This window comes from Terrapene carolina, unplaced genomic scaffold, assembly GCF_002925995.2.
Source record: "Terrapene carolina triunguis isolate 2854851 unplaced genomic scaffold, T_m_triunguis-2.0 Scaffold96, whole genome shotgun sequence".
NCBI classification, from domain to species: domain Eukaryota; kingdom Metazoa; phylum Chordata; order Testudines; family Emydidae; genus Terrapene; species Terrapene triunguis.
This window is the reverse complement of record NW_020664447.1, coordinates 73,130,561-73,154,967: the sequence shown is the minus strand read 5'-3', so window position 1 is coordinate 73,154,967 and position 24,407 is coordinate 73,130,561. Positions and strand designations below refer to the sequence as shown.

At 44.6% G+C, this 24,407-nt stretch overlaps 1 protein-coding gene across 1 annotated transcript in view; it reads left to right on the top strand.

The window, feature by feature from the left end:
- ITPK1 (inositol-tetrakisphosphate 1-kinase) overlaps positions 1-24,407 on the top strand; it is a 221,047-nt gene that overhangs the window by 185,809 nt on the left and 10,831 nt on the right. The window contains exons 5-9 of the mRNA XM_024197135.2: positions 6,622-6,720; positions 9,021-9,061; positions 12,411-12,576; positions 15,461-15,528; positions 17,065-17,227. Of these exons, the coding sequence (XP_024052903.1) occupies positions 6,622-6,720; positions 9,021-9,061; positions 12,411-12,576; positions 15,461-15,528; positions 17,065-17,227 (537 nt within the window). The remainder of the gene's footprint in view (positions 1-6,621; positions 6,721-9,020; positions 9,062-12,410; positions 12,577-15,460; positions 15,529-17,064; positions 17,228-24,407) is intronic.

Below are 24,407 nucleotides of genomic sequence, written 5' to 3'. Positions count from 1 at the left end.
GAGGCACAGCTAAATGAAGTGATTTAGCCAGTCGCACAGTGAAGCAGTAGTGTTGCTTGGGACTAGAACACAGGTCTCCTGGTTCTCCTATTCTATTCTTTAATCACTCGGCAGTGAAGATTTAAGGAAGGCTGTTGTGACTGTGGGTCTGGATGCTGGAGTCCTGAGCATTAGTGGTGGTGGTGTCCCAGTGTGTTATTTCCAGTCACAGGCTTTGCAGTACCCTGATAGGAAATCCCTGGGCTTTAGAAGGAGAACTAATCCTTTTTTGTACTTGGATTGGGATAAATAAAGCCACTTGGTTGCACCTTGTATGGTCATGATGAAGCTTTCAGTGGTTTTGCTGGAGGCTCCTCCCCCCCCCCTCCCCCGGTAGAAAGCTATTCTTCTCTTTTAAAAGCTACTTTGCTGAAAGCTTCAGAAGGCTCTACAGCCATGGCCCGAGGGATGTTAATTGTTCTCATCCTAGCTTGACTTTTCTAGACGTGATTGATAGGAGGGACTCATGTTGCTTCCAGAAATAGTTGCTCCACACAAATGGAGGGAATGGGTAGTAAGAACTTTAGAACAGAATTCTTCTCTGGAAAAGTGTATCCACATTGCCATCATCCTACGTCTGCAGTATTTGGATTCTGCTGATTTTTTTTTTTTTTTTTAAGTGTTGATACTTTGCTTCACAAATCTTAAGGATCATAGAAGTTAGAGAGGGAAATTCCTTTAGTTCATCTGTTACCTTCTCTCTGCCAACCCTGTCCTCTACAATATATCATCTGGTGCTTTGTCCAGTTTAATTTTTACAGTCCCAAGCGTTGAGACTTCCACCACATCTCACTGCCAGAAAAAAAAAATTCCTGACCAATATTCAATCTAAATTTTTCTTTTTTATTAATTGCATTTAATTGCTTGTAGCAGTATCCTTGCATGTCACCCAGAATAATTCCCTCCTTGGTGTTTATACCCCTCCGGTTCTCTATCTCCCTTACACCCTCTTATTTGTTGCTTGGCCAAGTTATTCTTTTACTCTTTCTTCATAGGTCAGTTTCTCCAGCTCCCTGATCATTTTTTTGGCTTCTGCGCGAACTACCTCCAATTTTTCTATCTTTCTGAGAAAGCGATGCCCAGAACTGAATGTCAGGTTCCAGGTGCAGCAGTGCCATAGAGTGCTAAAACATCACTTAGTGCCTGTTCGTATATGCAGCCTGCTTTTGCAAGCACACTTATCACCTACATTTGGGTGAGCATAACCTTGAGTCTGGCCTGCATCCAAAGTGGGGAGGTGGGGATCAAGCAGTGGTTCTCAACCTATTTACCATTGTGGGCCGCATATGCAGCTCTCTGTGTGTTATGTGGGTCGCATCCACACAATATATATACTACCTGCATGGCCCTGACGATGTCACATGGGCCGAAGCTGTGTGCTGTCACATGGGCCACAGGTTGAGAACCCCTTGGGTAGAGCAATGGAAGGAAAAGAAATAAGGATGAAAAGAGACTGGGACAGAGAAGGGAAAGAAGGGGGGGAGGGAGAGAGAGAGAACAAAATAAAAAAAATGGGGTGGGGGAGGGAAGCAGCCCTGTCAGAGCAGAGTCTTGAAGAGAAAGAGGAAGGGAGGGTTAGAGAAAATATAGTCTGAGCGAAAGCAGATGCTGCAGAAAACATATCAAGACAGAAAATGAAAAATAAGGACAAAGGGGGGGAGAGAACAAGAAGGCACATTGACATTTCAGCTCTGATTTAATGGTGGTGCTGTTTCAAATAGCAATGACAAAAATTCTAAAACTATTTCCAGCACTGGATTGGATGCAAGATTATCCCTCTCTCCCCTTTAGATGTAGTGCAGGTGAGCCTCTCAGGTTCGATCCACGTTAGTATTCTTTTTCTTGCTTTGTTTGTTTTTCTTTGTTTGTTTTAAGTTGACAGATACACACCTGGGGTCTCTGATCTGGCCAAGTGGCATCCTGGTTGTGTTTCCAAATTCAAGTCTCTGCCATAGGCTGCCATTGTACTAAAAACAAACAAAAGAGCCTTCTGTAATGCCCAGTTCAGAGCGAGTAAAAAGAGGGCTTAAGAACTTAGTGAGTCTCTTGCATCATGGCATTCCTTAGATTTTTAAAGCGATCTCTTCACTGATTTCTTTGTTTTTGTAAATGCTGGGGAAAGATATTGTTAACAATTATGTTTATCAGGGATTGAATTTATTACCTTTTCTTTGATCATTATTATAAATAAATTAGCCCTGAGGATTTCCAGGAGAAAAGAATGCTAGATTGTAGTTCCCCTGCAGTCAGTGGTTAGTGCTTAACAATATTCTGTAGATATTGAAGCCAGTAAATATTGTTTAGGTTTTGTAGTTAGAAATGGTCCCTCCTTATTTAACAGCTCTGCTCCCTCTTGCTTCAGGTCATCCATAAACCACGGTGACGTGCATGGATGGAGCTGGAAAATGGGACATACGTCTACACAGCAACTAGACACCCAGGGCTGGGCTGTGCCAGCCGACTCGGGCTTTCAGGGCTTGGGCTGCGGGGCTGTTTCGTTGCTGTGTAGACTTCCATGCTTGGGCTGGAGCCTGAGCTCTGGGACCCTGCCATTTGTTCAATAGCAGAGGACAAAAGATTATACTGTCCTTCAAAACCATCAGTATTTCTGTTGGATGACCAATGCTCTTCGTTATAGTCTGATCAGAGCTGGTTGACATTTTTCCTTGCAATATTTCTTTTGATGAAAAATGGCCTTTTTTCCATAAACATTTTCATTTTTTTTTAAATTTTCAGTGTGTAGATGAAAATATAAAACTGAAAATTGTTTGGCTTTTGAAAACCACCAAAACAAATGTTTTTTGTTGGGGAAAAAATGGAAAATTTGATGACTTTTTTTTAAAAATGTGCAGCAAATACTTATCATTTCCTGACCAGCCATAGTTCTGATAATTGAATCTTTATGCATGATTGGAGGCAGAAGGAGCCCACTTTGACTTTAAAATCCCAAGCTGAGTATTCAGCACTGGCATTCAGAAAAATCACTTGTATTTAGCCATTGGGAGAGGGCGAACATGTAATCCTCCCCAGATCTGCCATTGAAAAACATTCTTTGGCAATCACACTTTAATGTGAAGCTCTAATCTGAAAAGTGACTGTGTAAAAGTGGCACCATCTCCTGTTATCTGTGTGTACTGAGTTATATCTCCTCACTTTCCTGACAAAAGTAAATATAACAGAACTACTTTTTACTTCTATTAATCATGCAGATCTAACACAGCTCTAGAAGAGGCGAGGTAGGTGTGTGTATTGGGGAGATGGCATCTTCTATTAGAAGATCTCTTTAAAAACATAATTACTTAGTCCTCAGTAGACCTCTGTGAGTAATGCAAATAATTATTATCCCCTTGTTTACAGACAGGAGCAAATAAAGCCCCAGTGTCACAGAGTGACTCCGTGGCAGGGCCAGGACTAGAACGCAGGATTCCTGACTCTCATTCATCTGCTCTCATCTCTAGACCAGTTCTTGTTATGGCCATTGTTGTCCCTCTTGGTGGTGGTTTCCTATGGCAACCGGAAACCATTTTTTGACTGAGAAACAGTGACAGCATCCAATAATGCCTGATGCTGGAATGCATTGCTACCATGGGTTAAATCCACCTTGGGGTGCTTGTTTACACAGGGTTTGGCTTATATGACATAACTGGGTCTCTCAGTTTCATGCTGATGAGAACCAGGATCGAGATCAGCCATCAAACACTAAATTTGCATACTGTCTCACATGGGTTCTGATGCTGAGCAGCTGTGCGGAGCCTGCTTTCCCTCTGATAACAGAGGCTTAGTGGAGAAAGCAGGATGCTTTCATCAGAAAGATGCGGCGCATTTGTGCAGCCCCAGAAAGGTCAGTAATTGGTGACTAGCAGCTGTGTTTTTGAAAAAAACAAGCACTTTTAGAATCTGCAATGTGTGCAGTTAATTCTGAGAAGTAGCTTTCTGTGCTTGAGGCCGGGATCTTAAGCTTGTGGGAGAAAGTGCTTTCCCACTGAGTTATAGGTCTGCTCCAATGAATTCAGCAGGCAAGAATCCTGCCCTTGATGGTGGTGTGGGTAGGATTGGGGGCTTACTGTCATCCAAGTCAGCAACTCAGAAGCATCAGGACCACTCTGAAGTTCCAACAGTTTTCATTTCCTCTTATTCTGTGTTGATCCAGCTGGTTCTTTTAAACACTGGAGTCAAAGAAATTATAAGGACTTCTCGCTTGCCCCCTCCCCATGTGTCATGTGACTGGCAAGAACACTGCAGTGTACCAATATCAATTGTTAGTTAGGATGGGGAAATAAATGGAAGGAAGTGAGATGGAATCCTATGTCCTTTTGAATATACTCACTGAAGGCAAGAGTTATTTGTGAGCTTCAAGCATATGGGTGGGAAAACAGCCTAAGCCAAAGTTGTTCCCACGTGTCCATAAACTAAATCTGATTCCTCAAATTAATCCAAGTTAAGAAACTTTGCTCTGGCAGAAGCTTGTAAATATTACAGTACCTGTCACTTTTGGATGCTGTTTTCTGTTTTCATAGCAATGAGCTGAAAGCTTTGAAGTGTGGGAAGTTTTGTTTTGACTTTTAGAAATTGACCTCAAAGCATCAATCTTTTTATACATCTGCTCCTTTCAGGCTACATGAAAATAGACCCTTAATTTTTGCAGGTGAAAACTTTTTATGATAACAGCATGGTTTAATGGTGAGAACTATAAACCAGGAACTCCTGAAGTATAATCCAAGCTCCAATGCCCACTCTCTCTGTCGGCTTTAATGCTTAATTTTTCCCATTTGTAAGCTGGTGGTAATGTTATACCTATCCTCAAAGGAGTAGGAGGATTAATTTAGACAATGTTTGTAACGAAATTTCCAGATGTAAAGCACCATGTAAATACTAAGAATTACCATGCTCATCTTTTAGACTATACATTCTTGAGGACAGACAATGTCCTTTTATTCTGTTTGTACAGTGCCTATGACAGAGACCTCAACATGGTTGGCCACTCTGAGCTATCACAATAACAAAGATAAATAGTAATAATTACATGTTAATTTCACTTACTGCCAAGCCAAATTTCTGGTTGATCCAAAAATGTAAATTATTTCTGAGAGATGTACTGGTAACAATTATCTTTCTCCTCCTCCTCCTGTGTTGGTTTCCAGCTGATATTTAGAGGCAAGTGAAGCCTTCATTATTGCTGTTGAACGCTACTCTTTATTGTCACTTTTTGTTTGGTTGTGTTTTGGGTTTTTTTAACCCTCCTAATTAGCAGTGCTTAACTTCGGGCTTGTCTTTACTGCAAAGTTAACAAGTTATAACTTGAGTGTTGCCCCTAAGTCAACTCCTATCCACACACAAAACCTTTAACTCAAAGGGTCGATCTTCACTGCAGACTTAACCCAGGCTCTTACTTCCATATTGTCCGTAGCTCCTATCCACCCACACAGCCCTCTCACCTGAGTGTGGTGGCCCTTTCAAGTAGGGTGATGTGAATTGGGTAGAAGAGCCCTGAAATGCAGAGTTCAAGTCCTGATCCCAGGCTGAATGATTCTGGGACATATTTTATCCTGGATTCCCTGCAGCACTGCTCAGTGCTTGCCCAAGGCTCAGGGGCAGTGCCAGCCTCTTGCCAGTGGTGGGAGGAGGGCTGAGGTGGACCTTAGCGCCCCCCTCACCACGAGGCCCGAACCCTGCCGCCAGGCCAGTATCTGGAGCCGAGCAGTAGAAAGAGCCGCTCAGGCTTGGGGGGAAGAGGAGGAACAGGGGCAGGCCTTGGAGGTAGCGAGGCTCCTGCAGTTGTCTCACTTTTGCCTTTTGAAAAGGTGGTCACTCTGCTTTCAACCCAGGCTAGCTGTCTCATCTGGGGCTATAGGCTAAAGCCTATGTGCTGCTTACACTTGGGCTGGTGACCCCCCACTTTGCAATGTGGATACAGGCTAATCAATTCTGCCACTACTAGTCCTTGCCTTCCCACAACCCTCACTCCCACCCCCATGTGCCCAGAAGGACAGACAAGTTCTCACACAATTCACTAGGAAAGAATCCTAGAGAGGCTCGGCTTACTGCAATGCTAGTAACCATGGGATATGACCACAGAAGTCCTACAGCAGCAGCGTGGATACAATCAAGTTGACATACTAAAGTCTGGCTTTGCAGTGTGGCTGGTCATACGTTGGCTAGGCTAACCTGGGTTCTTATCACCTGGAGTGAAGATATGCAGTCACTTAGACACTTGAGAATTTTACCTTAAAACAATAGATTGTGAGGCAAGATTTGGGCTCTATTCTGTGCTGTGTCCTTGGGTGAGTAATATGCAGCTAAATTTTCAAAAGTGGGCAGTGATTTTGTGTGGCTACTTGTGAACATTTTGTCCTTTCATTTCTGTTTCCTTCAAAGAGGGTCTGTAAATTGGGGCCTTTATCCATTCTAATGATCCCAGAGTCCCAAATCCATGTTTGGCGAATGATCTTACAAGTGCTTTGCTTTAATCTCTTAGTGGAATAACTAGGAAAGAAAACAGCTACTGTGGAGAGAGCCAGTAATGACCTGAACTGGGAGGCAAAAGCCCCAGATTTCCATTTGACTCCTCTTTTTGTCTTGCAGATGAGAGGATCTGTTCACCACCCTTTATGGAGCTGACAAGCGCCTGTGGAGAAGACACCTTGCAGGTCATAGAGAAGAATGGACTAGCATTCCCATTCAGTATGTAAACAGGCTTTTTATCACATATTCTGAACATTTGTCCTTTAAGAGCACTGTAACCAATGTAGAACTGCATGTTTCTTCATCAGGGACACTAGAACCTTTCTGTAATTAGCACCGTTAAACTGAACAGTTGGTATGTAGAACAATATCTCTCCCCACAAGCTTCTGAAGAGCTCCCTATGGATGTTCTCTACCTCAAACACTGCACTGCAGTAAACAAAGCCACGTTCCTGGGAAATCCTGGTAGTTCTAACATTTATACTGTTGTCTTGAACCTGCTCAGGAGGTTGCTCCCACCAGCCATGCTCACTGTTTTTCCTCAAGAGAATCATTTTTTCCCCTATCCCAAAATCCAGATGGAAAATGTGCCTTTTAAATGCCAGGAAATTTAAAAAAATAATAATAAAGTGTGTAAGGCAGGTTTGAGGGCTGCAGCCTCAGGCAGCTGCAGTAAGCTGATTGTCCCATTGTAACAGACATCCACACTGAGACTTTTTTTATTCCTTTCCTCATTTGATCCCGTCAGTGTAAAATGAACAGAAGTGGTGTCTGCTCTGTGACTTAGTCTCCTGTATTAGGCTATGGCTACGTTACGAGGCTTTTAGCGACACAGCTGTGCCACTACAGCCGTGCCACTAAAAGGCACACAGCGTAGCTGCTGTTTGTCGGCTGGAGAGAGCTCACCTGCCAACAAAAAACTTCCACTCCCCACGAGCGGCAGTGGCTTTGTCATCAGGAGAGCTCTCCTGTCGACAAAGCGCTGTTCACACTAGCGCTTTTCGTTGGTAACAATTTTGTTCAGAAGTGTGTGTTCTTTTAACACCCCTGAACGATAAAAGTTTTGCCGATGAAGTGCCAGTGTAGACAAACCCTTAAGCTGCAGTACTTTGTTTGTAAGTTACTGAGGTAAAACAATTATTGTATTGCCCTCTTCTCACCGAAATGAGATGCAGATCTCATGAAGTTATACTGTGAAGCAACACCCTATAGCCAACTGAATGATTTCGACTCCCCAGTTCATTCACTTTATAGACTGGCTAGCAGCAGTCTGGTTCTGCAGCACAGAGGTGGTCAAACTGCACAGCAGTGGTTCCCAGCCACTCGGACTGCAGTTTTGCCAACCCCAAGGTTCAACAGCCAGAAGTCAGACCTTCCACCCCCCCCCCCCCCCCCAAAAAAAAACCCACCACCATGAGATCTTTTTAGAGAGAGATTATGCTGTGGGGTTTTTTTGTCTGCCTTTTGATGGTTATTTTTATCTCCACCTGCCCATCCCCTGTGTGTATGTATGATGATGATTAGTGTTGTCCACTCTCTCATTTGTATTAAGGAGAATCCTCTCTGTAGGAGCTCCCACACCCTGCACAGCAATTAATTCTGCCCCATCCCTCAAATCAATCCTGCCCCCCCCCAGCTCCCACATTAGTTCTGCCCTCGCATCTGCCTATCACATCAATTCCGCCCTTCTAGCCTAACCTCTGCTGCTCCTGCAGCTCCTGGGTTCTTCACCCCACTCTTCCAGGTCTGGGGAGTAACTGCAGCCGGTTCCTCCCCTTCCCCCTTGTCAAGCCTGGTGTTGTAGGGATGGAGAGGGGGAGCAGAGAGCAGGCTGACCCACTGTTCACAGCTGGGCAGAGGGAAGAAGGGAGTGGAGCTGCTCTGAACTGCCGAGAGCACTTTCTGCACCCTCGTGTGAGAATGGAGTGGGCTGGTGATGAGAGGGAGACAGAGCTCTTCCTGCTTTATGCACAGTCCTGGCTGGCTGCTCTTCCCCAGAAGGCAGCAGGCAAGTGGGGAAGGCAGCCATTCAGAGCGGGTTTGCACAAGAGGACTGGCGCTGTTCACATGATCGCCAGGCTGACTTGAGCCCCGGCTGAAATCAAGTAACTCACAAAGAAATCACGAGAGTTATGAACACTGGCACTGCTATTTCAGGCATTCGTAACTGGTGCCTTGTGCTACCTTCCCACCTAAATGATCAGCTTCTGTGCTGAGCCCTTGGTGCTAATGCTGCCTGCCTTCTCCTGTGTTCTGTGTACTCTAACCCAGTGCGTATCACTCCAGTTCCAGAATAGCAGTTAAGAGACACGGGTCTGGAGCAGTCCAAACTCCATGGCAATGGACAGCACATAGAGTTGAGACAGTGAGCTCTAGCAAGTCTAGCTGGTACCATTGAGGTCTTAGCCTTGTGAACTGCTATATGGGTGGGAACAGGTGGTACAAAGAGTTTTGTGTGTGGCCCGTTTCGCTCATTCACTCTCTCTCCTTTTTTTTTTTTCCCCCCTTCATTTACACAGTTTGTAAAACCAGAGTGGCCCATGGAACCAACTCTCATGAGGTGAGTAAAAGACCTCTGGGGCTTCAGTCAGCTTTATTCTCTCCTGACTGCTTATGGGTTGTTTGGGAGCTCTACTGTGCAATAATAGAGTGATTGTTATCCCCCAAACTACTTCCCCTCCCCCCTTACATGTCCTTACTTCAGATACCTTTTGTAAGGTTACTTGGGCTCAGTTTAAACAGGGCTTATCGCCCTTGAGCAGAAGTTCCATCTCTAGCAACAGAGCGAGGCAAGAGCTGGGCTTGTGAGGCCTTCCTTCGTCAATCTGCCCTTTGGTGGGAGATTAGGCCAATTGGGTCTTCTCCCCCCTCACCCCCTATCTCTCAGCTCCATTGTGTGGTGCTGATGGTGAGAATTGGTTCTGAAATGTTGAGCCTTTGATCCTGTTTCCGGGTAGAAGGGCTGCCCAGTGTCTTCTCTTCAGTGAGATGGGCATGGGGAGAAGATGGGTGAGGAGAAGCAGCCCTCTCGCACTCCTCTTCATGGCGGGGGGAAGGAGAAGGGAGAAGCAAGTAGGGACAGAGCCACACATAGTCCCAGTTCTCTTCATGAGGTGGGAAGGGAGAGTGGAAAGGATTGGGCTGGGAGAAGCATCTCCTTCCCTGCCCTTTCAGGGAGGTGGCCATAACTGAAATGACTATTCCTGATGTAAGTGAATCTCCTGTGCATTTAGCTGGCCATAAATATAGGGAACCTGAGGTGAAGCACCTCCACCTTTTCCAGAATCTTGGGAGCAGAGGTTGAGAAACCCTATTTCAGCTCATTCTCCTGTAGCTTTCTTGCCTCCCTCCTCCTCAAATCCCAGTGTGAGAATCCAGGCCCTACTCCCTGTAAATAAATATTTTCTTTCCTTCGTTCTTTCATTCACAACTTATCTATGGCCACATCCAAGTTTCCCAGCTCCTTCTAAAATCTGCTGTGTGTTACTGCAGCACCTTTGAGAACGAAGGGCCCTGAAGTGAAATGCAGATCTAAAGGAACAGGGTGCCTGTTGGTAAAATGAGGAGTGACCAATATTCACTGTTAAAGAAATCATTTTTCAGTTGGACCATGCATCCTGTTTTACAAAGACAAGGCACATAGGTCCCTTGGGAGTTTAATTAAGGGATTGACTGATAGCTGCTGGCCACTCAATTTTTCAGATACTATTCTTTTGGAGATCAGAATCGTGTGACCCTGCTGCTGGTTCTCCTGTAACTGCCACATGAAATGCACAAAGCTTTCAGTGCCTAATGAGTTAGCATGGAATTTCATTACCGTGATAAGCCCCTCCTTGCAGTTCTTATGAAAAGTACTGACTTATTTAAGTTTTCTGCTAGAACCCCAACATCTGCAAGATGTGATGCTCAAATAGAGTTGTACTTCTGTGCCTTTTCATGGGAGCTGATCATTACTGCACAGGTTGGTGTCCTCAGCGATGCCTGAGGTCCTGCATGACACTTCAGTCCCTCTGGAGCAGAACCATTGTTGAAGTTGCCATGTTCCCCCAGGGGTAGTATTGGGGCTCATTTACTGTCAGATGGCAATCTCTCCTGTAATAGCCACATGTGGAGAATGGCTGCTTGAGAAACATGGAATGTTGTGTTTGTTGAAAGCTCCTGATGTGAAAGCAGCAGTCCAGTGACTTGAGCACAGGACTGGAAGCAAGTAACTGTAGTTCAGTTGTCCTCTCTGTGGCCTTAGGCAAGATGCTTAACCTCTGTGTACAGTATTGGAGTTGTGTCTAGAGGCCCCATCCAACTTAGTTACAGAAGCCTGCTTGCACAGGTTATTAACATGCGCATATTGGATATGGGCTGCCAAATAGATAGCATCTAGTAGACTAATGATAGAGTAAAAAAATCAGTTGCAAATAGGCATTGGCTACATGCACTAACTTGCACTCAGAAAATGTTAGAGAATCTCCTGATTGTGTATGCATGCAGAAAATTATGTGATCTCATATGGTCTGCCAGATATAGAAGAGAACAGAATAATAAGCAGCTAGCTAGAGACAAACATGTTCTCAGCCCTTTAGTCATAAATGCATAGTCATCCTATTGCTTATTTGACTAAAAGTATTACTTTTTGTTGAAATATTTATCATCTTATTATACAGGAACAAACTAGAAAGCTAACATGAATTCAGAAAAAGCTCCATAAACTAAGAGTACAACATAAATCAAATTGACAGGTACACATAGAGGAGATAGAAAGTGTTCCATGGTATGCAATTTGTAAAATCCCTCCGGTTAGCCTGACTTTGCTGAGATCCAGTTAATTGTAGAAAGCAAGAAAAGGGGCAGAGTTTATGGAGAGAAATGGCTATCTTTGAGAGGGATTCAGAGTCAGGGCTCATAAGCGGTGTTCTGAACTCTGCCATTGTGACCTAGGACAAATCACTTAAACTCTCTGGGCATTATTCTGGACCGATTTGAACTCAATAGGAAAACTAGTAGTCCCTTTTCAAAGTGACAAGATCATGGATCACTGCAGCCGGGTCTTTGCCCACAAAGAGCGGGCATAGCCTTCAAGCTAATTAAAGATGTGAATAAGCATTTCTGGCCAATGACTTAATCAGGGTGCCCAAGCGTGGAACTGTGTATCATGTGATGTGGATTCTGCTGGCTCTTCAGAGTGTTTCCTTTTACCCATCAGCATCCCTTCCATCTTATATGGGCTAGGTTTGAGCCAGCCGCTGTTCATCGTTGAGCCGCTAAATGACTTTCTCTGTGGCATATTTCTTCCAGTCCTTGTGTCATTCATTTAAGGGGGCTCTACGCTGTGGGCGATGGGATGAAACTGAGCCAAGGCAAATGTTGGCTGAGCATTGCCTAGCAGAGAGGGCGGTTAGACTCTGAAAGAATCTCTCAGTGAAGTGGCAGAAACCACAGTTGCTTGCGAGATTTAAACCTGGACCGAACCAAAAAAAGAACTGTAGGGAACAACTTTCATTGGCAAAGAGGGTCAGGATGACCTAATACATCTATTTCTTCATCTCTCTGATTCCCTGTATAATCTGATGGGTATTTTCCAGGTTCTGTCACTCAGATATTTTATTGATTTTAAATTAAAAATGAAATTGGGATTGTTACATAACTAACAAAGATAAAATGCCATTGTACATGTTAAAAAGAATCTTAATTTAAAATGATGTGTGCAACTGAAAGCCACGCTGATAACACTCTCAGGGACTTAGGCTTATTGCAGCAGTAAATGTAATAAAAGAGAAACTAGCTGCTGAGAAGGGATTTGCACTTGGTTATTATCCCTGGATAGATTTTTCCCAGATCACATATTTCAGCCAGACAATGTGAAATAAATGAAAGCCCAAATCCTTGTGGAGAACTGTTTACATTTTGTGTTTCAGATGGCAATCATATTCAACCAGGAAGGCTTGAAGGCCATCCAGCCCCCCTGCGTGATTCAGAGCTTCATCAATCACAACGCTGTGCTGTATAAAGTGTTTGTGGTTGGGGAATCCTACACTGTGGTAAAAAGACCATCTTTAAAGAACTTCTCGGCAGGCATTTCAGGTAAAGTGCCTGTGTGCGCCAGCTTAACTGCTAGCATGAGCTCAGAGGCCCTTGGCAGCAGAGATCCTGAATGAAAAATGTTTTTGAATAGGCTGCTAAAATTAAAGCATCTGCTTTTTACATGCTGTATTTCCTCCTCTGTGTTATTTCAACAGGAAGGGAGATAACTCATCTGCTCTGGAATACATGTGAATAGGGTTCTTATAGTAAATGTTTATGTGAAATTAACCTGAATCTTACCTGTTAAAAGCTGTGTTTTATGTCATTGTGGAAGTGGAGAAAGCTCCTTTACTAGAAACTCTCTAAACACTCAGTAGGTTCATTTGTCATTTGCTCTTGAGTTATAATTGCAAGATAGAGGGAAATTCCTGGATTCCATCATTTTGGAACTTCCTGTCCCTGTCTTTACCTTGTTCATTTTTTGTTTGTGTTTAAAGTAAGAGCAGTTGAGTTCTCCCATGCAGGAGCCTCTAGGTTTGTTCATGTGAAGGCCAGTTCTTGACATTCTCAGGGGAAATACAGTTGATCATTTTCATTTGGTTCTAGTTGGAAACTATTTTTGGGATAAGCGGAGTGGAGCTGCTGGGCTAATGGTCCTCCTGTAGTTATCAACAGGTATAGTTATAAATCAACAGAGACCATTTGAAGGGTATTAATTGAGTCTGCTGCAATTTCCTTTTTGGAAGAACAACAGCTTTCTATTGTGAAGCCTGAGGAATTGAGAAACTACATTCAATGGACTATAGGAAGCAGAAAATCTTTAGTGGGACTAGTATGAGTGAAATAGTGATACGTTTATCAGCTAGTGTGAGAAATTAGCATTAGGGAAATGTACTGAAGTATCAACTAATTTTAAGGCATCTTTATGAAGGACAGTGCCTTAGATGCAGCCATTAGCTTGTTAGTCTAAAGTTTTAATGTTATTTTGAATCCCATGTAAAAATGAAATTTGCAGACTGGTTTCAATGAATCCCTGGATTCCAAGTCCGGATTTCTTGGGCTAAAATCTGCTGCTGGCAAGGGACATATTATGAGCAAGGGATCAAGCAGGTCTGACTGTTTCAAGAGTCTACAGTAGCTGGTTGCAGAAATGTGAAGTCTTACAAAGTAGGAGCATAGACAGGCTATTTGAATTTCTGCCCCTTGGCTCCACCTCCTGAGCAGCACTTCCTCCTTCAGTGATTAGCACTGGAATAGGAAGAATAAAACTGACCTGGCAGCATCCTCAATAGAGAGCTTGTGGGACGTTTGTCATTTGTGTCATGAGGATTTTTAACAAATAGGCATCTTTTCCTTCTGGGGCTGCTTCTTTGCTCCTGCCCTTCTTCACGCTCCCTGGCATTCGTTCCTCTGGCTAGGAGGATTGCATTGGTTAGATTGGTCGGCGTGCAGCGCTAGAAGGAGTTCAGTCCCCTTTGAAACAATATCTCGGGACTTATCTTGACATTCCTTTTATTTAAAAAGCCAACGTGGGATATTCGGCCTCTGCTAAGTCAGATTTGTGTTTGTGTTCCCACCAACTTTGCCCAAGTCCAATTCTAACCTGCCCATGCTTCTCAGGAATGTGCATAGTTATGGACAGCTAAGCACACACTGGCTGGTTTTCAGAGCTGCTGAGCCCCCCACCTCTGTGGGAGATGCAGCTGCTGAGCGCCTCTGAAAATCAGGCCACAGATCACTTAAAAAACCTGCCTCAGATCTTGGCTACTGCTCTCTAACATGTTACCAAAGGTCACAGATTGTTTTGGTTTTGCCTCCCATGATTCCTGCATCTTTCCCATAATAAAGCGCAGTAAGCCTGTGGCTGTGATTAGCTGCCGTGATCCAGTCTGTGGAGGGAGCAACCTAGTAGAAACACATCCTACATCATGCTGCAAGTGTGTGATAACTCTGCACATTCAACATTATGTTTGGTTTGATGCTGTCCCAGATTCACGTCTGGGTTTATGTATACCATGGCGGTGTCCTGTAGTAAACCCAAGAGGACAGGTTGTCATAATGGAATGCTGCCACAACATTTATCCCCCCCGCCACCCCTCTAACCCCCGTTGGAGGGGTCCTCTAGGAGGATAAATTGGCCTGGGAGGGTGCATGGCCGGAGAATGTGCTAATACAATTCCCTGAGCAGCCTCCATGGCAGAGCTGCTGTGGTGTCTTCAAATTAAAGATCCTTCCTGCCTACCCCCCACTGGGGTGAATTTTGCTCTCTTAGTCATGGGGGTCCACCTTGGGTACAGGGCAGTATAATTTACACCTCCCCTGCACTTGCTTGGGTGGATCTAGTGCCAACTGTGAAATCATCCGCTTTTCCCATCTGTCATGTAAATGAAATCTTGCACGTTTTCAGTTGACCAATCTAACCAATGGTCACTTTAATTCCTAACAATTTCCTAGGAATTATTTCATTAGCTTACAGAAAACGTTCTTTAATGAGTGGGATTTATTTGACTGCAGAAATGAAACCAGTTCTATATAATATACACACACCCATGTTTTATTTACCTTATCTGTGTCTTGAAATCTTGAAGCTGTGTGGGTCTTGGGCTAGGTTTTCTGCCATGGCCAGGTGCCTATGTGCAAGAGGAAGCTTTGCACGACAGAGTCGTCTTAGTACATGCACAATGTGCCTCAGATGGCACGTGACCAGGATTCATCACCAAATTTGGTCCTCTGGTTGGATTATTAGCTTCCCCAGCTTGGGCCAGATACTGACATGCATGCTGATCTATGCCCCCCATGACAGAGTGGAGGACATTATCAGCCATTGAGCTGGATTAGATTCCCCGGCGTTGCACTGCCACCTAGTGTTACATACAGTATAAACCAATCCTTTTAAAATTCAAATCCAACTATCAATTCATTTATAACTTCCTTTTAATTTCAGATAGAGAATCAATATTTTTCAACAGCCACAATGTGTCGAAGCCAGAATCCTCCTCTGTCTTAACAGCAGTAAGTAATCCACGTCTTTTTTTTTTTTTTTTTTAACATTGATAGAAAACAAATCTCTTTTTCTTATGAAGCTATTAATGAATAGTGACTCTTGTACATGAATTGTGCCCTGTCAGCTCCCAGATAGCAAATTGAGATCTGTTTGCTACTTAGAACCAGCACAATTTAAAGCTGTTTCCCTGTTCATTTGATAGCCCTTACAAGGTTTTTCTCCTTTCCGTTGTGGGAGCAGAGATGCTGCTGCATGTCTGTCTGCTGCTTTGCTGTGCTTTGCCTTAACTGAAAGCCAGCCCAGATGGGGAAAGGAAATTTCCTGAGCAATAATTTCTAGTACCTTTCATCTCCAGAGAATTTTATAAGCCTTAATGAATCCTTATAGCACTCCTGGAGGTAAGGGAGTGGTATCCCCATTTGAAAACCCAAAGCAGAGAAGTTAAGTGAGTTGCCCAAGACCATGAAGATATGCACCTAGAATGTAAGCATTCCTGAGCTCTGAGCAGTAGGCCACACCTCTTTATTTATATCCTCAGAGTACATTAACCCCAAGCACACCTTTATTGTGTTTACGACTAGCCGTGTTAATAGTCAAGGTAAAGGTGGATCCTGCAAGGTGCTGAGCACTCTCAACTCCCACTAAAGTAATCTTGCAGGATTGAGCCCATAGTGTGTCTCCAGATTCTTCTCTGGTTCATGTGATCTAGTTGGTTTGTAGTCAAAAGTTTAATACAGTGACCAGATGTAGAATTGCAATGTCCCACTAATTGACATGCTAAATATTATTCATGTCACTGAACTAATCATAAATCCCTTCCAGTGGCTAAATTTTGTGATGAGTGTATGTTTATGCATGTTTTTGGATATATACACAGCTATTCTGTACACAAAACGGTACTTGTATTGCTCAACCTCTTGGCTAAGAAATGAGTGTGATTAAATTTCACATTCACAAGTGACCCGAGTCACTCTTAATAATAAACTGTTCTAAAATAACTCAGACTTCAAACCCAGACCTCCCTTATTAAACAACTGCCCTGAGCAATGCCCCAAAATGCTGAGCGCAGTAGTGATGCACCTTAACACCTTCTGTTAAGTAACTCATTCTTGTCAGCCCCTTAATCAGTCCCTTAAGGCAGGTTTAATTTTAGATTGGCTTATCAAACGTACATGATGAAAGGCAGAATATCTGCAGTGCAGGAGTAGAGGCTGCAGTTTTCTTTTGATTTTAAAATGTGTGTCTAATATTTAAGATACTGGACCTAATTCTCCATTCAGCTTGGTGCTGGTGTGTGTATCCACTGATTTCCATGGAGTTACACCAGTGTAACAAATAGAAAATCAGGCCCACTGAGTACAATAGACGAGCCTAACTTTTACTGTATATAGGATGCAGAATCAAGAAAAGCTCTTGTGGCTTCTTCCCTGCAGTTGGATCCTACAGGATATAGAATGGGGAAGCTCTGTAAATCAACACATATACTAAAGAGAGAGCCCAGTTCAGAACCCCTCAGTTGTTTCTCTTTGTCTTTTTCACTGTAGCTTGATAAAATCGAAGGTGTGTTTGAACGGCCAAATGACGACGTCATCCGGGAGATCTCCAAGGCACTGAGACAGGCTCTGGGGGTTTCCCTCTTTGGGATTGACATTATCATTAACAATCAGACCGGCCAGCATGCAGTCATTGATATCAATGCATTCCCAGGTAAGAGAGACCTTTCAGCTTTCACTAAACTGTGTAGATACCATACCGTGTGTGTTCAGTGAGAATTAGTATTGCTGTTCATAGAATCATAGAAGATTAGGGTTGGAAGAGACCTCAGGAGGTCATCTAGTCCAACCCCCTGCTCAAAGCAGGATCAACCCCAACTAAATCATCCCAGCCAGGGCTTTGTCAAGCTGGGCCTTAAAAACTTGTAAGGATGGAGATTCCACCACTTCCCTAGGTAACCCATTCCAGTGCTTCACCATCCTCCTAGTGAAATAGTATTTTCTAATATCCTACCTAGACCTCCCCCACTGCAACTTGAGACCATTGCTCCTTGTTCTGTCATCTGCCACCACTGAGAACAGTCTAGATCCATCCTCTTTGGAACCCCCCTTCAGGTAGTTGAAGGCTGCTATCAAATCCCCCCTCACTCTTCTCTTCTGCAGACTAAATAAGCCCAGTTCCCTCAGCCTCTCCTCATAAGTCATGGTCCCCAGCTTCTAATCATTTTGTTGCCCTCCTCTGGGCTCACTCCAATTTGTCCACATCCTTTCTGTAGTGGGGGGCCCAAAACTGGATGCAGTACTCCAGATGTGGCCTCACCAGTGCTGAATAGAGGGGAATAATCACTTCTCTCAATCTGCTGGCTATGCTCCTACTTTTGCAACCGAATATGCTGTTAGCCTTCTTGGCAACAAGGGCACACCGTTGATGCATATCCAGCTTCTCGTCCACTGTAATCCCCAGGTTCTTTTCTGCAGAACTACCGCTTAGCCTGTCGGTCCCCAGCCTGTAGCAGTGCATGGGATTCTTCTGTCCTAAGTGCAAGACTCTGCATTTGTCCTTGTTGAACCTCATCAGATTACTTTTAGCCCAATCCTCCAATTTATCTATCCATGTTGACTGTTCCTGATCACCTTCCTCTCCTCCAAGTGCTTCAAAATGGATTCCTTGAGGACCTGCTCCATGATTTTTCCAGGGACTGCAGTGAGGCTGACTGGTCTGTAGTTCCCCGGATTGTTGTCCTTCCCTTTTTTAAAGATGGGCACTATATTTGTCTTTTTCCAGTTGTCTGGGACCTCCCCCGATCGCCATGAGTTTTCAAAGATAATGCCAATGATTCTACAATCACATTAGACAACTCCCTCAGTACCTTGGATGCATTGCATCCGGCTCCCTGGACTTGTACATGTCCAGCTTTTCTAAATAGTCCTTAACCTGTTCTTTCACCACTGAAGGGCTACTCACCTCCTCCCCATACTGTGCTGCCCAGTACAGCAGTCTGGGAGCTGACCTTGTCTGTGAAGACCAAGGCAAAAAAAGCATTGAGTACTTCAACTTTTTCCACATCATCTGTCACTAGGTTGCCTCCCCCATTCAGTAAGGGTCCCACACTTTCCCTGACCACCACCTTGTTGCTAACACACCTGTAGAAACCCTTCTTGTTACCCTTCATGTCCCTTGCTAGCTGAAATTCCAGTTGTGCTCTGTCTGGCCTTCCTGATTACACCTCTGCATGCTCGAGCAATATCTTTATACTCCTCCCCAGTCATCTGTCCAAGTTTCCACTTCTTATAAGCTTCCTTTTTGTGTTTAAGCTCACCAAAGATTTCTCTGTTAAGCCAAGCTGGTCGCCTGCCATATTTGTTATTCTTTCTGCACATCGGGATGGTTTGTTCCTGCACCCTCAATAAGGCTTCTTTAAAATATAGCCAGCTCTCCTGGACTCCTTTCCCCCTCATATTAGTCTCCCAGGGGATCCTGCCCATCAGTTCCCTGAGGGAGTCAAAATCTGCTTTTCTGAAGTCCAGGGTCCGCATTCTGCTGCTCTCCTTTCTTCCTTTTGTCAAGATCCTGAATTCAATCATCTCATGGTCACTGCTGCCCAGGTTGCCACCCACTTCTACTTCCCCTACCAATTCTTCCCTGTTTGTGAGCAGCAGGTCAAGAAGAGCACAGCCCCTAGTTGGTTCCTCCAGCACTTGCACCGGGAAGTTGTCCCCAACACTTTCTAAAAACTTCCTGGATTGTCTGTGAACTGCTGTATTTTTCTCCCAGCAGAGGTCAGGGTGATTGAAGTCCTCGTCTACCTCATTCTCCTGGTCTGGCAGTCTATAGCATCACCCTTGTTGCTCTCGCCTCTAAACTTAACCCAAAGACTCTCAACAGGCTTTTCTCCAGTTTCATATTGGAGCTCTGAGCAATCATACTGCTCCCTTACATACAGTGCAAGTCCTCCATCTTTTCTCCCCCACCTGTCCTTCCTGAACAGTTTATACCTCTCCATGACAGTGCTCCAGTCATATGAGTTACCCCACCAAGTCTCTGTTATTCCAATCACCTCATAATTCCTTGACTGTGCCAGGACTTCCCATTCTTCCTGCTTGTTTCCCAGGCTTCTTGCGTTCGTGTACAGGCACCTAAGATAACTAGCCGGTTGCCCTACTTTTTCAGTATGAATCAGGAGGCCTCCCCAGTTGCACCTTCTTCATTGTGTTTCCTCCCGGTATCCCACTTACCTTCGGGCTTAGGTCACCATCCCCCAGCGAACCTAGTTTAAAGCCCCCCTCACTAGGTTAGCAAGCCTGCCTGCGAAGATGCTCTTCCCTCTCTTTGTTAGGTGGATTCCATCTCTTCCTAGCAATCCTTCTTCCTGGAACAACATCCCATGGTTGAAGAATCCAAAGCCTTCTCTCCGACACCACCTGCGTAACCATGCATTTACCTCCACAATTCGATGGTCCCTACCTGGTCTTTTTCCTTCAACAGTGTGTTCCATTTTTAAGCAGGTTCCCAAGATGGCTCTCTTTTGGGCTCCCTGATTCTAAGGCATTGCTTGTTAGGAAACTTCCAACCCTCAATCAGCTATGTTCTCATGAAAAATCTGTCCCTACGCAAAACATTTAAAAGATACCTTTTTTGTGGGGAATTAGGAGTCACAACTGAGAGTAATTGATTCGGGAAAGATGCTGGAATCCTAGGAGCACAGAAATTGCCATAGTGGATCAACCAGAATTCCATCTGGTTCAGTATCCTGGCAAGTTGCTAGAGCTGAACCCTGAAATATAACAATAAAAATAATCAGGTTTAATTTGATATTTTCCCCTTTGTCCTGTTAGTGCAGGATACAGCCCAGAAACAAAAATGGTGTTTCAATCTTTGGAACATCTGAATCAGCGTTACATTTCTGGGGTCAGGCTAATGAATGTATTGTCCAAGGTTCAGGAGCTATTTCCTTGTGTTTGCTTTTCATTTGACATATTTATCTCATTAGCGAATAGTGGTGTTGGCTTCAAGTGACACATGCAAGACTGTTATCATGGTGTAGTTCCACTACAGTGGGTCTCACATTTTTTGTATTGAAGAGCACTTTTTAAGATAGAGATTAGAGTTACCATTCGTCCGGATTCTGCCGGACATGTCCGGCTTTTTTGAGTTAAAAATAGCATCCGGGGGGAATTTGTAAATGTCCGGACTTCCCCCCCATGCAGAGCGTGCACGGCTGACAGGGCAGCCGGCCGGATCGTGCCACTCGCACGGGGCTCAGGACAGCCAGAGCCCCTCCTCCACTTCCCCCTCCTCTCCCCTACAACTTGAGACCACTCCCCTCCTCTCTCTCCCTCCCTCCCCCTCCCTGCATTCGCAGATCGCCGGCTGGCTGTTCGCCTCGGGCCTCCGGCAGTCTGGAGCTCCTCCCCCTACTCACCCTCCCCTGCTGCCCAGCGCACCGCTCCACAGCACTCTGTTCTGAGCGGCACGGTGAAGGGGCAGGGAGGTTCTGGAGGGAGCAGTCAAGAGACAGGGAGCAGGGTTGGATGGGTCGGGAGTTCGGGGGGGGCTGTCTGGGGGTTGGGAGTGTAAGGTTTTGGGCAGTCAGGGTACAGGTAGGTGGTAGGGTTCTAGGGGGCAGTTAGGGTGGGGGCGTCTCAGGAGGGGGCAGTTAGGGGACAAGGAACAGGGAGGCTTAGGTAGGGGGTGGGGTTCTGGAGGGCAGTTAGGAGCAGGGGTCCCAGGAGGGGGCAGTCAGGGGACAGGGAGCAGAGGGGTTTAGATGGGTCGGGAGTTCTGGGGGGGGGGGCTGTCAGGGGGTGGGGAGTGGTTGGATGGGGCGTGGGAGTCTCTGGTGTCAGTCTGGGGGTGGGGGTGTGGATAAGGGTTGGGGCAGTCAGGGGACAGGTAGGGGGTAGGGTCCTAGGGGGCCAGTTAGGATGGGGGGAAGGTCTCTGGAGGGGGCAGTCAGGGGACAAGGAGTGGGGGGGAGGGTTGGGAGTTCTGAGGGGGGCGGGAAGTGGGGGGGAGTGGAAGAGGCAGGGGCGGGGCTCCTCCCATCCTCTTTTTTGTTTGTTGAAATAGACATCCTATCACAAACCATCTCCTTCCTAATCTTTCAGTCCTGTTTCCTCATCTCCCTGAGAAGTAGGTAGAACTAAGGCGTCTAGATGAAAATAAACTCACTTTAATGTGATGAATATCACTATTGGATTTGATCCCCTCCCATTGGATCTGTGTTGTCTTTCCTCTCCATAGATACAGGACTTCCTTTAAAAACACCTACTTTCCCCATGTTATCTGCAATTCTCCAGCTGCTCTTCAGTATATTTTACAACTTGGTTTTGCCCTTCTCTGTGTTTGCCACCCCTCCTGGTGTTCGTGTGATCCGTAAACAAATGACAAAAGATTTGCAAAAAGCGGAGTGTGAAGAATCACTTAGGATTTTCAGTGGTGCTTTTAACCAACTAAACTTCAATCTCTCTCCCCTCCCAAAATGCTGAGCGTCCTGGTTAGGATGCAAGCTAACTGTTTAAAGAGGGGAGTGCTTCCTCACTGGGGCAGAAACATCCATGGAGCACGTGGAATCACTCTGCACCCCACCATTTCTCCTTTGTTGTGCTTCCAGCATGAGGTTGCATCTTGAGCTATGCATTAGAAATTCCCTTTGTGTCCTGCATTTTGAGCTGCATGATAGCTTGTACTTTGAAGGGGGTTTGGATCAATAGTCTATTCTCTGTAAATAGGTGTTTTGGACAAAGATGCAAGTAAATTTCTTGCCCTTTTGAAAGAGCAGAGAAGCTCTGTAACTTTTTATCTCGTTTTTTTGTTTCATATTCTTAAATTTGTTATCAAGCATTACAGACAGTATGGAGGTGCAGCTGACCATTGGTATTATAACATGTATTTATTTTAGATTTGTAAGAAATTATACACCTGTCCTGATCTCTAGGGGCCTTTGTCAAAAATGTGGTAAATTCAAAAATAATCCACTTCCCTGAGCTAAAGAAAATGGCCAACCACGATAAAAACAAATTCAAACAATACTCTTTCCCCACAGACGTCAGCCCTTAGCTTGCTGCTTCCTCCCCAAATGGTTGGGTAGAGAGAGATGGGCCTTGCAGAGTGCCCTGAAGGTATTGCTTCAAGCCAAGAAGGCCCAAGTTTAAGACCACGTAGAGAGGACATCTTTCCAGCAGCCCTTTCTGTTGGATCCCTTTCAGTACAGCTCTCAAGCAGCTCTGCTGACTGCACTAGAGTGGTGGCAGTATTACAAGAAGAGAGAGATAGTCTTGTAGGTAGGCAGGATCCAACCCATTTAGGGCCTTATGTTTAAAAAAAAAAAAAAGAAAGAAAGATAAAATACTCCAGCCTTTAACCTACAGGCAGCCAGTGTAGATCCTGGAGCACTGGTGTAGTGTGCTCATCTCTCTTTAAAACAATTGGGCTGCCACATTCAGCAGCAGCTTTAGTTTCCAGGTGGATTTAAGTTGCAGTCCCATATAGAATGCACTGCAGTCATCCAAACCTGGGAATGCCAAAGGCATAGATAATGGTAACACTGACCGCATCCAAAACAAACTGGCACAGTCTCCTGGTCAGATGTAGCTGGGGGGGGGAGGGGGAAAGCCCCCTGGGCACTGCTGCACTAGGATCATTTAACCAAACTGGGGATCCAACAGTACCCCCAGATTGTGAGCCTAAGTCACAAATGGCAGACACACGTGGTAGGGCAGATATAATCCTCACTTGCCATTTGCTTTTCCTCAATCTATGAATATCACTCCAGTCTGATCCTGATTTAGCCAGCTAGCTCTCATCCATGCCCCACTCTCACCTAGCCACTGAAACGCATTTGACTGCACTGGCTGTTCAAGTGAGCTGGAGTCTTGTAGCATGGTGTCTTCAGAATATAGAGAGCCCCACAGCCCAGCCATTAGCCTTGTATACACTTTGAGCAATTGTGGAAACAAGAAGGAGCCCTATGGAATTGGACAGTGCCCCAGGGGTTGAAGAGCAACTGCCCAGCTCTACCTTCTGGGAGTGCTCATTGAGGAAGGAACTGAGCCATTGAGAACTGTCTTACTCCTCCGCACTGCAGTCTGCAAGTGAGTCAGCAACACCCCCTGGTCAATAGTATTGAAGGAAGCTGATGGATCTCACAATATCAAGCTGGACACCAATCTTCAGCTGTTTCATGGAGGAGATCAGCCCCTCATGCCACCAATGGTTAAACACTGGAATAAATTGCCTAGGGAGGTTGTAGAATCTCCATCATTGGAGATTTTTACGGGCAGGTTAGACTAACACCTGTCAGGGATGGTCTAGATAATACTTAGTCCTGTCATGAGTGCAGGGGACTGGACTAGATAACAGGGTGGATTTGATTTAAATCACTAGTCAGGAAGACTCGATTTAATCATGAATTTCTACGTAAAAGTGCATTCTTGTTGGTTGGTATAACCTTTATACGTATTCTTCGTAACTCAGAGATAGATGTAGATTTCATTCTTAGAAGGTACACACTATACATTTTTAAAGTAATTTATTTTGAAAACTTTTCAGATTAGTTTTACAGCTATATCACAAAATGAATGATTGTTTGGTTATTTCATTTACCAAAGGTAATTGAAGCAGATATTTATGAAGTCATTGGGAGGTGAACTATCTGCAATTCAACAGGTTAATCATTAATATTTGGAAGATTTTCTTGCCATGTTGTATTAGGACGAGAACATCACCAGACAGACATTTAAATTGTTTTGTTTAACTAAAACAACAATGTTATGTATTCTGGATTTTTTTCTTCAATAGCAAACATATAATATTTTAACAAAACAAGCATATGGTTTTTTGAATTTAGTTCAACATTCAATTTTTTTAAAATCAGGTTTGTTTTTGTTAAAAT